At 33.5% G+C, this 16,358-nt stretch overlaps 1 protein-coding gene across 3 annotated transcripts; it reads right to left on the minus strand.

The window, feature by feature from the left end:
• Positions 1-51: 51 nt before the first annotated feature.
• On the minus strand, positions 52-12,327 carry LOC122588510 (sister chromatid cohesion protein pds5). Of its 3 annotated transcripts, none has more exons than XM_043760643.1 (25): positions 12,188-12,327; positions 10,712-10,912; positions 10,459-10,640; positions 10,008-10,128; positions 8,592-8,813; positions 8,288-8,504; positions 8,053-8,198; positions 7,821-7,975; positions 7,565-7,741; positions 7,142-7,190; positions 5,786-5,971; positions 4,863-5,042; positions 4,199-4,341; positions 3,861-3,987; positions 3,542-3,691; positions 3,385-3,450; positions 3,014-3,150; positions 2,467-2,584; positions 2,203-2,325; positions 1,939-2,129; positions 1,362-1,509; positions 1,152-1,289; positions 867-1,056; positions 661-767; positions 52-280 (listed from the first exon to the last, which is right to left on the minus strand). In XM_043760643.1, the coding sequence occupies exons 1-24, from the start codon at positions 12,296-12,298 to the stop codon at positions 721-723; spliced, it is 3,525 nt and encodes a 1,174-aa protein (XP_043616578.1). In that variant the 5' UTR covers positions 12,299-12,327; the 3' UTR covers positions 52-280; positions 661-720. The 3 variants fall into 3 exon arrangements, with proteins under 3 accessions (XP_043616578.1, XP_043616577.1, XP_043616579.1); XM_043760642.1 differs by having other exon boundaries at positions 661-770; XM_043760644.1 differs by lacking the exons at positions 52-280; positions 661-767 and having other exon boundaries at positions 974-1,048.
• Positions 12,328-16,358: the final 4,031 nt, after the last annotated feature.

The following is a 16,358-nucleotide window of genomic DNA, read 5'->3' on the forward strand; positions in this document are numbered from 1 at the left end:
GACTTGGTTTACCCACACAACGTGTTTTTAACACATGTTCACAAGGACCTATCAGGAAAATGACATTCTTGAGCATTTGAATACAATACATAAGTAACAAAACTATAAGTTAACACCTGATACAGTGGGGACATACAGTCGTTCTTATGTATAAGCTATACATCAAACATGACACATCATCTTTCTAAACATAAAGTTACCTATTCATGGAACTCCACAGCACCAATGTGTGGCATTTTTCTTTGGGAGAGATTCCCCTACCTCAAAATATAAACCTGGACTGTATCACAAAATAAGATGAGGTCAAAGAATGAAAGCCATACTCCAATAGAAATAACAGCATCATAAGCATGCATTCAAGACATGTATATCATTTAAGCACATCAATTAACAGAACAAAAGTGCAAAATATGTAGTGCATCTCAGTATGAGTCATAAAGTTCCTTATTCATCAATGTTGTATAGCCTACATGTCATTGTATCTAGACCATAACTTTATTATTTGACATATCAATGCTGTATAGCCTACATGTTATTGGTTCGAGACCATAACTTTATCATTTGACATATCGATGCCTTATTCTTGGTGATACCATTCTGTTTGAGTTCCAATTTATTATATTTTAGTTAATGTGTTAAAAGGGACAATCAAGTACATACCTTTGTGTTGCGATTATCCCACTCTAATATTAGAAGGCCCTACTCTGCTGCATTTCCTAGTTAGTCGTCAGATGAAGAATCCTCCATCTGAAATAATAAAGTTTTATCTGCTACGAAGTTGAAAGAAAATCTAGATTAGCACACCTTTATATTGCAAGGGGTCCGTATTCCAAAATTACTATGAAGGTGTTCTTGATAGAACACACCATGACATGAGATTGATTCTGGAGAAGTGAAGTCCTGATTCTCCTTTTCACCAGATACGATCTGTTTTTGAGTTTCATGTGATCTTCCTTCATGAACATTTAATGTTTTGCTTCTTTTGTGTAACTGACCATCATGAGCAGAATGATCCTCAACCATTTTCCGGGCACCCTTGCTATGATTTCTAGAAGACTAACATTAAATAGATTGTTAATGCAATATTATAAGCACCATCATTAAGACCTATATGCAATGAACCAATAAAAACTGGTGTATATTTCACTTGCCTGTTCTCGGTCAACATTACTTTTTCTAAATAGCGATGAAGGCAGTAAGATATTGCTTGGATGATGTGATATCGATAATCCACAATTATTCTTTTCAAGCAAATACTTGGATCCCAAGTTAGCTAAAGCATGCAGCCTCTACAAGATACTGGATTCATAAATCTGATTGACATAAACTAGCAAAGGATACAAAAAGACCACAAAACTTACTGAAGTTTTCTGAACATCAAGTGCATCTTCAGCCCTCTTGATTGCCTTAAATATATTATGCAAATCAGAAAAAACTGTACTAATCCGATTCATATCACCATCTACAAAAGAAGGATTAAGTAGTGTCTCCATGGTATAAACAACTGGGCTGCAAAAGAGCAGGAAGTAGATCAGAATAGATAGAGGTGGAAAATGGGTGGGCTAGATAACCGAAAGGGGTATTTATAGTACAGCTCAGGATAGGTTGGATTGACCCGAAGCACTTTTTTTCTTTCAAAACAGACTGTTATACATGAATACAGTAAAAATATTGTTCTAGTTATGATCTAATATCTTAAAAATTCAAATTCAGAGGATAAGTGATTGAAAAAAAATTTTATTTGGCTTTTGACCCATTTGGCACATAACCCTTTATAGCTAGATGTTTTGATTCAACCATTAGACGCATTAAAGATAAAACATAATCAAATCAACGCATTCAATAAATAATGGGTCTAAACTGTTACCTCTATGACAAAAGACATAACATGTATTATACTATTATATTTTGTACACTTCATTGAACCTGCTAACTTACCAGAAAAAAGCAGAATCTGCCTCATGTTCAAAATCTTGGAGGGAAAAAGCATTATCATGGGCAAGGATATGGATTAAAAATATCACCGCACACACGGGATCATCAGTCGCATCCCGCTTTACGGTTGTAGTCCACGGTACTGTACCTTCTTTATGACGACTCTTAATAATTTCTGCCATATAATTTAATGCCTAAGAAGAGAAGGGAATTAGAAATGAAAGCATGAAAAACATTGATACATGATTCAACCAAACGTTGACATACCTCATCTTTTTGTGATGAAGCAGCCAATGCGAAAGCACATAGATATTTACAATGTAGGACATTATTCTTCAAAAGCTTGAATGTTTTTTTAAGGAACGATTTCCGTATCAAAATAGAACGGTCCTGAAGAGAAGAAAAACCATCAAAAAAAAAAAACATTTAATCCGATTACTGTATCCAATTGGAACACAAGGGGGTTGGTGTAGGCTAAAAGGATAAGGATTTCTTTACTTAATTTGTATATAATATGGTAAAGATTCAAACCTTGGCCATCAAGACTGTTTGGCAGTAAATATCAGGTGGAATATGTGGATCCCATATATGAGAAAGCCGGAGTACAGATGTCCCTGCAGCTAGCCTAAGCCGATCCTTGTCAGTTTCACTGCATTCAACAGAAGCATGTATTAAAATAATTACAGTATTATCTTTCCAATAATGTGAGATTGTGGACTTGACCCAAGTACACAATATAATACAGTAATCATTTTCTCTTGAAAGCCACAGGCTCTGCTTTTCTCTTATACCATTGCAATTTAAGCCAAGTTGCTTTTAACCACAATAGTGAACCATAAATATATGTTAAAATCAGCAACTTCTATTGCTTACTATCCTCACTACTGATAACTAATTCAGAGTAAAAGACTTATTGTTGCATCCTTAAAGGCTTACGTGTACGTAGATCATGTTGCACAATTGTACCCCACACAAAGATTTCATCAATGTTATTAATTAGAAAAGTCTACTATTCAAACTTATGTAGTTACTCAGAAGCAGACCAATTCAATATATGTTCAGATCCATAAATCCATACCAGAAGAGTGTGCCTTCAGAAACCTCAGCCCTTTGAAGCATTTGTGATATAAAGCCAAGCACTTCATCAATATCCCGAGTGACACCTTTACGTTGATATGGCAAAAAGCTTTTGACAAGCGTTTTAAGCCCAAATATCTGAAAGGGTCAACAATCCGAACACCAACAATATGAGGCTACAAGAATATGCCTTTAATACACGTGTTATGCCAAAAGTCATAGAAAATACGAATGTCATAACAAGATTAAACATCTTTATCATGCTATAAAGAAGTTCTCACATATAAACAGGCATGGAATACCTTGACAGATCATTAGGCAGAATGGAGAGCCATGAATATACAACAAGTGAACTACAAAAACAATGCTCACCTTCAACTTGCATGTAGTGCTGCAGTCAGATGAATCATTGGATGAAACTAAATCTAGCATTTCTTCCTGAGAAAAGAAACATGGTGAGAGCAATATAGCATATTTATAGACACAAATGACTAGAGAGAAAAGGAAGTATGAGATATAAAGAAATTACCTCTTCTTCCGAAAAAATATTGTCAACAATATACCGAGTGATCTCTTCAGCATGGGACTCAAATGAAGATACAGAATGCTGAGCCATGCAGCCCAAAGACTGCAACACTGCTGGGGTATTCTGTCCACTTTCAAGAGCATCTACAAGTGTCTAATAAATAAGTGACAGTATCAGGTATAATCCCTTGTATATCAATGTCAATATAAGATATTGCAGAGTGTATGAGATTAAAAATAATGGATTAACAAATGCATAAACCGTTGATATCACTAGTAAATTCATAATCATAGTTAAATAACAAAAAAGGCTAGATATAAACCTTGCACAGGTATGAGAAAGTGAACTCCTTGGAAGTAATTATTAATGCACTGATGGCAGAAATTGCAAGCTTGGCTTGAGCACGCGTTCCATTCAAGCAGATCCGCTCTAAGAAAGGATACATGACACTACATAGAAGATATTATATTTGTCATTCCAACATGTCTCATCCAGTAGAACCATTTAGTTTCAAAGTTATCATAATTGGATGTAAAATCAATCATTAGACAACCAACTGAACATGAAAAGGTCAACATCTCTCCCACAACGAAATCCCTATTATTCAAAGGTGTCTAGCATTGAATAAATTCGCTAATATAAGCTGCAATAGTAGAGCACCTGATATCAACAGAAATATGTGGTCCAGCTTTAACTAACATTTGAAGTAGCTCATTACAGTGTACGGATTTCTCTTCTAACAACAGCCTGCATAATTGCTCTTCGGAACCTCTCAAAAGTACCGGGATAACATTAAGAATAACCTACACAAAAATAAGCATGAAGCTCAATTGGTATTAAAACATATAGCAGTGCAAAATTATTTGCATATCAAGAAAATATATAACTCAATGAAGAACAGATATTAGAATATAGTTTCTACTTTTACCAACTTGTCATACATGTACATTTCTATGCTTACTGAAAAGGCATTATATTAGATCTACTTAGGGGCTGTTTGGTTCCCAGATTGTATGGGAATTTGATTGATTGGAATTTAGAATTTGTTATGTTAACCTAACATGACAGAAAGAAATTCAAATGTCATTCTACTAAAATCTCATACATTCTGGGAACCAACAGCCCCTTAGTCTTGACAATATCCCCAAAAAAGGTGGATGGAAAGTGTTGATCCTTTCGTATAATCCAAAAAAGTAACAGCAGAAAAATTCAATTCCTCATAATTACAAGAGTCAAAAAGCAACTGCCAGTCCCATGAGTAAAAGATGGATATAAATATTCTCAAATGTAGCCCATGATCAGTTTAAAAAGCAGTACACCATACCATAAGGAGGGTCACACAAGCTGCCTTTAAACTTGGCTGCCCAAAATTGTCGTCAGAGAGAAGATCAAGTAAACAGCTCACGTGATCAGAGCTAAAGATATTAAATGAACATTTTGTTCCAAGTGACTGTAGAAACTCAGAATCTGTACCCATGTCCTTGGCCTTCTTTACCAAATTATCCTTCAAAAATAACATTTTTTTGTTACTTGACCGAGAGAAAAAACTACCCTGTTGAGGAACAGCAAAAAGTAAACATACAAAAGACATATATATGTGTGTGTGTGTGTGTGTGTGTGTCTTTCCAGTGAAAACACCTTTAAAGTGAGAACAACATGAGAACACTCAAAAACTTCATAGTGTATAACTAATTATCATTATCTAAGTGTTTAACAGCACATTGATCCATCAAAACCGACAAAATCACCTTTTTTTTAATGTATGCATCCATTTTGATGAATATGCATCCAAGATGGATGCACAAAACAAAAAGTATGATTTTATCGATTTTGAAGGATCAATGTGTTGTTAAACACTTAAATAATGATAACTAGTTATACACTATTTGGTTTTATGGACTTATAATGCATCAGAATAAAGTTTTTAGTGTTCTCACGCTCTTCTCATTTTAAGGATATTCTCACTGGATTGAAAATCTCTCTATACATAACACCGTATTACTACACTTAGTCTTGTTTGGTTTTGCTGTATGGCAGGTTTGGCACATTTGTTTTAGGTACACCTCTAATTATGTATGAATCATTTTGAACAGTTAAGTCACTAAAATTACTGACAAGAAGGAGTCAGATCAACTTGGAAACTACTTATTTAACCAAAAAAAGTTAGCGTTTAAGAACAAAGAGAAATATACTTAGCATGGGTATTGATGAATGGAAACAAAAAAAAATAAAAAAATAAGAGCTCACTAGAATTATCTGTGCACTTTCAAACTTCACTTCAGACAAAATCTCCTTCAGGATATTAAAAAGGTCATCATCTTTTACTAGATGCAACTTATGAAAGCTCTCATCGGCTTTGATTGAGATAGGAAAGCATGTAGACATTTTTGCAAACATTCTATTGATGCTTTCTTCCCCTCTCTTAGAGATATTCTGCGGCACCACAGAGCATATGTGACAAACAAGAGATACTTTTAGCATTAAAAAAAATTGATTACTCCATGAGTCCATGACTCCGTTCAATTAATAAAAGAAAAAGGAGCCATTTTTAGCAATACAGGGTTCATGCAACAGGAAATAATTTATTTATGATCACCCGTTCACACTCATGAAAAGAAACTATACAGGTATTAACTATGTGTGATTATTATTCATGCCAATTAACTACACAAAAGCATGCTCGCACCAAATAACAAGAGACAAAGAATTAAAGAAAGAAAAATAAAACTGTTTCTTTAACCACAAGATATGTCAAAACTCTGAAGACGAGTCAAGTTAACTTTGATATAGCTGCAGATAAGAAAGTAACTCCGAAAACAGAGAACATAAACTCTATCCAAAATCTTATTATATGTGTATCACATCATTCCAGAACTTGAACAAATCGCATATTATCTCATTACATGTGTATCACTTCATTCAACCACCACCAAGGTGGCCTAGTTGTTAGCATCCTATTTCCTCACAAGACGACTTAGGTTCAACACCTCCCTAGATAAACATCTTGGGCTGGCCAGGGAAATAGTCAGAAATTGTCAAGGGGATACCCCGGTGAGGCCGCTTACATCTGAGACAAAAGGACTTGCCATCCCTGGTAACCCGAACAGGAAAAACCTCATATGTTTACACGTTTATGTGTATCACTTTATTCCAAAACTTGAACAAATCACATAGTATCACATGTATAAGTAAGAAAGAAATTATCAATTATAGTCGGCTATATATACCTAAAATTGTCCACATTTAATTTCTGTACATATTTTTATTTCCAAAGTTGCAGCATTGAAATAAAGGAATATTAGTAATAGTCCTTTGATTCATAATGCGGTCCAATTAGATAATATAAGTAGTTGAAGTGCGCAAACCAGCAACTAACTTGGAAGGTAAATATCATATAAGGGTACTAGAGCTAACAAATGGTGAATCCGGTGTTTGTATGCACGTTTACGAAAGTGAAGAGACACAAAAAGGTACTCAAGATCACAATGTATAGCACTCTGCGTGTAATTTAAGATAGACCACAATACAGCATAAGGTTGACTTTTGGTTAAAAATAGGCCAAGTGTTAAATTGTACAGCATACGATGGTCTAGCATTTTAAACCTTTTCATTTGTACGGAGATCCAGGTACCTCTGCATCTCAATTTGCAACCTGAAAAAAACTAAGCTTGTAAAAATGTGAGTAAAAAAGGGTGTGCAGGAATCAGTCAGGCCAATTGAACCGGGACACAACCAACCACTAGCTATGTTCCGTTTGATTCTTGGTTAAGATTTCTTAAAAATCAATCCTCTGTTTAGTTTAGACTTTAAACCTAAGCTGAACCGCATTTTTAATTTTCAAGCTTGAAATGATGTTACTTTTATGTCTGGTTTTTAATTTGCAAGAATAACTGAAAACCTCAATTATGTCTTTCGTTCACTGTCTGGTGGGGACAAACCGGTTCTAACTAACAGTGGACTGATACCAACCCACTTTAAATTGGTTTGATAATTTCTTTTGGTTCAGTTCCATCTAGTAATAATAACCTGTTTTTCTGACACAGAACAGCAGTCAATGCCTTCTCATGAGCAGAGCTGAAGAATCCATTCTTTTGAGCTGATGCAGAATGTGAAAATATAAAAAGCCAGTGCCTAATCCTCTCCTCAACTGATAGTGAAACAGGAAACATATCCTCTTCAAGCACATGCTCCATGTTCTGAACCCTAAGGGAGACATTCCATAAAAACGTTACATCTGTACATAACAATAGTTTTGGCTGATCATGAAGTGCAATAAACATACCCAAAATCCACATCTTTGTCATAGCAAAGCATCAGAATACCACAAGGAATTTGTTCAAATTCATCACTCAATTTGATGATGCCTTCAGAACATCTAAAACAATAATGATGATATACATCTAGTAACATTTTCAAGACTTTCTTTCTAACCGATACCTTCAAAAGAAAATAAATGCTAATAAGTTGTCAGAAAACTTCATCAGTAACTAGAAACCCGGTGTTAAGAATGGAACCTTCTTATCACGTAATCTTTTAGCAGCTTGAGCTATCAATTCAGGTGGTACTGGTCTGAGACTAGACTTTGCAAGATCACACACCACTGCCACCGCTTGTGTTCTCACTTTATCATCAAAGTCTAGAAGGCGGCCTTCGAGGGCAGCTGCTCAATCAATGAAATAAGAATATGATTTCATATGAACATGAGGAATAATTACTATCAAAGAAGAACTTTGAAAGCTGATAACTTACACAAAACTGCAGTGGATTCCTCCCCTGATGTATTGGTCAAGTAAAAGGATTTAGCACATAAAACAGCATTAAGTCTAACAGCAGCAGACTTGTCAGAGAATCTGTTTAGAAACTCTATGAATAGATGATGGTACTCTTGGGCAACATGACATCCAGGAATTGAAAAAAGTTTGCCGACAAACTTGATAGCTGTTATTCGAACATCAACCTGATCAGTCTGTAAAAAAAAGCAGTATTTAACAAAGAACGTAAGAAAAATCTACAGTAAAGAAAGTTCAAAATTGCAAAAAGGGGAAAGACAAACCAATAGTTCCTGGGTTAAGTTGGGAACAACAGCAATAAGCATTTGTGGAGCACACTGGAAGACTTCATATATAATAGCATGGTATGATTCTTTGAGGTCACTATTTACACTGTCATGGTCCAAGATACAACTGTTGAGAAAACGACAAACCAATGGTTGAAGTGCCTGGTTGCTATCTTCGATAACAGATATAGCCAACTGACAAGCAGCAGGAGATGCATCCTGCAAAAAAAAAAAAAGGGAAATAACGAATGACCAGTTAAAAAGAAACAGAAAACAGAAAAAGGAAAAAAGGAGTTGTGAATCTTTCCAGCAATACCTATTACAGATTCGCCTAATTCGTAATTTGAGATCTCAGATACTTTTGACTATCTTAACTTTGTTGAAGATTATTCTAGTGTATCTTAGCTGTATTTATTTTTGCTCAGAATTTACATGTTTTAAACTTACTGTGTATATTCACAGATTTGGAGCATCTGTGGTAATGTTCAAAAAAGTAGTTTCTAGAAGACTTTACAAAAATGTTGAATATATTAAAGATACTAAATGAGCTGTCTTGTAAGTATACTCCTCGATAATATAAAGTTGTTGAACACAAAAACCACCATTTCTACTCATACTAAATAAACCAAACACAATATAGCATATTACTTGTGGGGTTAGCTAAATGGCCATGTCTGGAGTAGTAAAACATGTTAGCATCTCTCTCTCTCTCTAGTCTATTTATTTTGATTTTCACTATATACCTCAATATATTGAGGGTAGTAGAAGGCAGTTTACCACTCTATTACATTGAAAATTTGATACTATTGCTAAAAGATTCTTTCACTAATGAAGTGAAACCCAAATAAAATAGATTACTAGATAGTTTATGATATAAAGAGAATAACTGAAGTTAAGTATTGATAATCCTATTAGACATCAGTAGGGACCACATATAATTAAGTTTGTGATCCCACCGAGTATCTACGGGTTCATATTTGGACAAAGTACCAATAAGTTAACATTCTCTCCAAATCTCTCAAGAAGAGCCAAATTAACATTACACGTAGCAAATTGTGTGTTTACAATATAACGCTATAACTTAAGAATGATCCTTAAGATGCAATTTTATATTCATCAAAAGGATATAGGTTACGCTAATCTACGTATGATGTGATCCTATATTGTTGTGTATACTAATATACGGAGATTATTCCTAATTGTCTGCATAAGAAAAAGAAATACATGAAATTGTTCCAACTTTCAAACTAGATATTCAATGAGAAGAATACAAAAAGACCTTGTGTTGTGTCACTAAATTTAAAATAGTTTCATTGGAGAACAAAAAGGCAATGGTGATCCGAAGCACCCCTAAGAGGTGGACATAATACCATTCAAGTTAGACATACGAAGAATTGAAGATGCATAAGTTACCTTTCTCTCCTTTAAAAGACTACGCAGAATGACTTCTAGAAGTCCTTGAGAACATTTCTCCTGGATAATAACTGACATTATTGATGACATTGCACCAAATACATTTGAAGGATGTTCTTTCCTGCAAGATAATACATACAGCACCATTAATAATGACACCTAATATATAAATATAAGTTATCTCCTACAGATTTCCCTCCTTAGTGAATAAGCAAATAAATAGCACTATGATTGCCTTGAATACTGACAACTTATAATCATGCAGTTGCATTAAACCATGTAAATTATAAATAAGGACTTCAACCCCTATAGTCCTATACGACATCATTGTTCCTGTTTCTGTAACACTAGTGAGCTCCGGGATGGGGATAATTTATTACATTTCCTGTCAAATAGAAATAAATTTCAAAAAACAAAGATACTCCTTGTATAAGAGGGAGAATAACCATACCTTATGACACTGAAAAATACGTTAAACATCTTCAAAATTAAAACTTCACATCCTGTATCCAGCATAAGCACACAGAAATTGAACTTTGCAATAGTCTCCAATAGCTCTACCCTCCTAGAGTAATATGGACTTTTAATATCGCCAAGCTCCGCAAACATACCCAATAAGAGTTGAAATATGTCCTAAAATAAGTGCTTAGACATCAGCAATGTTACAGGTGCATTGAAAGATAAATTAAAGTTAAACTGCTTACCTTGAAATCTTCATCAGTAAAACCAGGGTTTGGGGCAAGGATCCGGAGTATTTCACATATACAGATGGCAACCAAAAGACACACATCTTTGTCCTTTTGACGCAGCAACCCATGCTTCAGTATAGAATCACTCAAGGGCTTTATAGCAGGCTTTAGCAAATCTGATTGTGTTTTTAACTTAGGCAACGCATTTGCAGCTTGCTGCCAAAAGCCAATATGAGCACACAAACTTATCATCACAAAATAACAAACTTTAAGCATTAAATTGAAAAAATATAGCAACTTAACATCAAACCTAGAACACATAAGACACAAAATAGAATCCTATTAAATAACACAATGGACCAATGATCCTTGGCACCATCATGAACCATTTTTTTTATGGAAGATTAACATTATAGTTTCTTGCAACTAGCTACTCGTGATGAAAATATCCACGACTCCACAAGTAACAGCACCATACAAGAGTACTATATCTTAATAAAGAAAGTTAGGACATTGACTAAAACTAAGCACACTTGTTTACCTGCAAAAAGAATCATTCAACAAAATAAATCTTTTTAGCAGATGCCTGAATTCACTTTGTTTCTATTGCTTTCCTTTGCATGTATATTCAGCAATACCCTCCGTTTATTACCAGCCTTACAATCTAAACAAGCCCATTGAGCCTTTACATATTGACCCCTGAGGTTCTCCGCTTGTATTCAAAGGAAGTTGTCTTAACTTTAGAGAGTACTTAGTACTTACTTCAATAAGCTTCTTATCAAATCTACAAAAATATCATTCTTTTACAATTACCAGAAACAGCTAAAAACTCACCTACACTAAACATCCTACCCTTCTACCACATTCAAAAACATGCTTAACCATCCTACACCATCAGTTTATTAAGCTACAAACTCAAAACTTGTTAAAATTCAATACTAATTTTGCTGCACCCAAACTGGCCCACACCAGATGACGGCTCAACCAACTAATCCATCTTGACCAAAGAATTCTTCTGATAAATCGGGTTTCCCCTTGGCTCATTATACCAAGAATCAAGAGTGTCAAAGACCCAAAATAAATAAAGTTCCCCTAGTGGCTCACTCAGATTGCGGCCAAACCAACTAATCGCAACATCACCTGAAAACTTTTATGCTAAATCAGGTTCCTCATTGAACCAATGATACATTCCAAATGCCCTAATATCCATAACCGACCGCCAGGGCACTGAAATTCATGGTCAGACCCTTAAATACATGATACTTGGTCTACTTCGCCGACCGAAGAAAAAAAAAAGACATACAAAAAACGCTAATTGAACAGCATAACACAATGTCGGATTCAAATACAGCTACATTTCAAGGTTGAAATAATGTCCCTAAAATCATACTCAATATAATAATGTAAATATATAACAAACAAACTCTGTATGATAGTAGATGGCACACAATCAGACACTTGCAAATTATATATATATATTATGTAACTTACTCGGAGCAGTTTGACGAGAAGGTCTTTGTTAGGGCATTTTTGTTTGGAAGCGAGTTGTTTTCCGACGTCGCGAATAAGTTCCTTTGCCGCCTTTCCGTCGGCGTCCGCCATTATCCCCGCCGCCGCAGCAAGTTGAGAGATTTAGGGGAGCCAAAAAGAAGAAGAAAAAAAATGGGGGTGGGAGGGGGGGGGGGGTGGAGAGGGAGGGAAATTGCAAATTTTTTTACAAATTAGGGGAAGTAGTGGTAGTGAATATCAGAAACTTTTCAAGACTAACAATAAATTTTGTCCACTGTGCTAATTTTCTGCTAGCCATCTAGGATCAAAATTACTCGTAGTTGTTTTTTTTTAACGGCTGTAAATTTTATTAATCAATTAAGTTTTCGGCAAGTTACCGACATAAAAAATACGAGCATAATACAAAGGACGGTCTCATTAACCATAAAGACCAAAAAACATTAGACTTTTTCTATGACTAAATACCCAAGTATAAAAATAAAACAATGAAATAATATGAAGAGAGTTGCTCCTAATCGTTAACATTATTTACAAATTACAATAACTTTTAGTGATAAGACAAAATAATAGGTTATCGTAGATAAAAAAAAAAAAATTATTTTCAAAAGACGTTTTTAAATTTCATGTTAAATAACTTAAATGTATAACTATTTTGTGTAAATTAAATATATCCTTTAGTTGTACTTAACAAGACTCTTATTTTTTTTAATTCATGTTATTCAGTACGAATGATTTTTTTAATAACTTGAATGTACACATATTAAGTTAAATATTTTGATTAGTCGTTAACTCAACTTCTAATCAAGAATGTAAGAATGATACGAGTAAAAATGTTGAGCAAGGCAAACTTTAGGAGGGTATATATGTTTTCTTGTTGGATCGGGTCTTAAACTTCCAAGTCAATAAAAACAAACGCAAATAACTAAGCTAATAAAATTAATTATAGTTTGTAACGGTAACTTTTAGTTGTAATTGTATGTTGTAGTTTTTAAACAAAATTGTTAGCTAAAGATTATATTTTTATACAGTGTTTTGTATGATAGTTGTAGCGGCAGTTTCAAAAGGTCTTTGTATAATTTTTAATATTAAAAGTTTCATCCAAACTAAAAGCTCCTGAAATGCTACTTCAGTTAGTGTTTCATTGTGGAGTTTTTTTTTCAAATAAAAGTTAAAGTTAGTTCTATCCAAACAAACTTTTGGACACAATAAGAGTTTATTGTTCAAAACTAAAAGTTAAAGCTTCCGAAAAAACTTCTATTCTTGCCAAACATGTTCATCAAGTAAACAAGTATATCATACATATAAGTCGGAAAGTTCAACTTTTCTTGAAGAGAATTTTATACCGTGAAAATAGCAATTGCATCAAAAATTGTGCAAATAACTCCTCACTATGATACATTATTATCTTACAACACTTTGGATAAAAAATTGTTACATCATCATTATCGTATCAAAACCACATTGAACCAATTTTTTTAACTACAATAATGTACTAAAAAATAAACATCATGTTATAATACTCCCATACGTAATACGTTATAAAAACCCTATATACATTCTTATACTAAATCAATTGTGGACCATCACCTCCTTTTGCACCATGTATTAATAGAAGTGTGTGGATTTTTATAGCTAAATTCAATTCTCGGTATTATCACGAATGATGGTATTTCCAAAATCGAATATAATACATGTTTCATTAACTAATTTGCAATTAAGATGTATTCTTGAACCTTTTAACTTTTTTTAAAGATAGCTTCATAATACTTTCCATATATCATAAAAGATTTGAAAAATAAAATAATGATTAATGGTTATTTTATGTTTGAGTAAAATGTATTTCGAATTATTTGAAGTTAGGAAACATCAAACATAACAAAAACCGCAGCGAAACGCGGGTTAAAATAATATTTTATAATAACAATTTATCTACGAGTTCAATTGTATTCAAACTAGATACCTAGTAGCCACTCACGACGGATACAATAGCCTCTTCCACGCCTCATTGATGGGCTCATCGATGAGGAAGCTGTTGCTAGCAACCTCTTCCACGCCTCATCGATCGGGTCTTCATCCCCACACTTCAATTGGTGGAAAAGCGTAGATGGGAGAGAGAGACGAGGGAAGGTGGAAACGAGATGGATATAAAATATAATAAAATAAAAATTGAGGAAGAGGTGTTATTGGTAGTGAGTGTGGAATAGGTAGATGAGGAAAGAGAAAAACTAATGTGACAGTATAAAAAAGATATGGATGAGGTGCCTATTTGTATAAGGCCTTATAACATTATATGTCATACACAATTTTTCTTTTCTATATTTTGAAAGTGTGTGAAACAATTATTATGATTATAATTACGATAATTAAAATATCACGTCACTTAATCTTTGGAATTTGGCCCAACCCAACAACAATATCGTTAAGTGTGTTTAGTTTTTATAACATACGAGCGTAAGTACTCGCACGTTACGGCGGTAAAATGATGAGGGTGATAGATCACAGAGTGTGATAGGTCATAAGAAGTGATATGTCATAGAGTATCACAGCCAAATGCCTTAGCTGTACGGACTTCATTCTCGGATTTAAAAAATTCATTGAAAGTATATCAAATGACATCTCTAATAAAAGAGCATGAAATTTTAAGAGCACCCATATAATTTTTATAATTTATCGATGTATTGTTTTTGAGATAAATTTTTTTTAAATAATTAGAGGAATAAAATAATTTATGGAGGAGAGAGAAAGTTGTATGCATTGATGTATAGTACATTATGCATTATCATGTGTATATTGTTGAAATTAATTGTTGAAAAATTGAAAGTTGAAAAGTGGATTTGTTTTATAATATAATATAGATATACGTAATTTTAGATAGAAGCATGGTTTTAAAAAAGAGACCGCAATCCGCCCGGTTAGACCGGTTTAACCGTGAACGTGTGAGCCAACCTATTTTTAATGACCGGTCCGGTTCAGCTGAATTTAAATGTCGAAAAATTGAAGGCGGCTGCTGGGAATCGAACCTGAGCACATGATTTCATAAACAAAGAGTGTATTCAATCATCATCTAAACTTTGACTCATTTTACTTTCTTTTTTTTTTCCTTCTAATGAAATCATGCATTTTATACAACCATCATTTCCTACGTAACCCTATTTTATTTTTTATTTTTTTAAAAAAAATATATATTTATATATGTAATTTATTATTTACCACTCCTACAAAAATTCATTCAAAAAGTTAAATTTAAATAGTAAAACTTTCATTAAAAGGTCGTCACCTCTTGCTTATAATTTTATATATCAATCAAAACAGACAATCTAGTTGAATTACTAGATTGACTTTACAAAACATGCACCTTGTGCAATATCCAACATACCATACATACCAGCTAGAAGCTAAATGAACTAAATGCAAAAACAAGAAGCTATTGCGACACATAAATTACACAATAATCGGTATTCGTCAGCAATGGAAGATCCCAAGCAATCCTTAAGTAAAACTTTGTTCATAATATAATGAAAAGATATGGAATAAAGCTCATATTTATCGCTGTATACTTAAATTTCGACCATCCATTGAAAAATACCAAGAATTAATAGGACGTACGACAATGTGACGAATATCATCGGGGATCTTTGTCCCTATCTCTGTACCCAATTCTCACTTTCAATCTTTATCCTCATCCATTTATACCTTTACTTAAGTTAATTTGACGGAGATGTTAAAACTTTTAATTCTTATATGACTACCTTACCTATATTAAATGTTTTTATTTAAATAGTGCATGTTAGATGTTTGATTAAAGATTTTTCTTGTATAATGTAGCTCAATATTTAATGTTTATTAAGTTATCACAAGTATTACGCATATTCGTATTAACAGAGGGTCATTAGTTCCTTTGTATATTTAGTATTTAAATTCATTTATTTATTATAGAAAAAAAATACAAGTAAACAACAATGTTACACAACATTTATTTAGAGTTCGTAATAAAGATGGTGTACCCTACCATGCAAAATAAAAACCATAAACATAAACATCAAAAAGTAGAAACAGAAATACTACTAGAATACAAATACAACAAGTGGAGGATAATATCCAATCCTACTTGGCTACTATACAGATGGCAATTTAATTAAAAGGAACGTCCACA

This window comes from Erigeron canadensis, chromosome 2 (assembly GCF_010389155.1).
Source record: "Erigeron canadensis isolate Cc75 chromosome 2, C_canadensis_v1, whole genome shotgun sequence".
Classification (NCBI taxonomy): Eukaryota; Viridiplantae; Streptophyta; class Magnoliopsida; order Asterales; family Asteraceae; genus Erigeron; species Erigeron canadensis.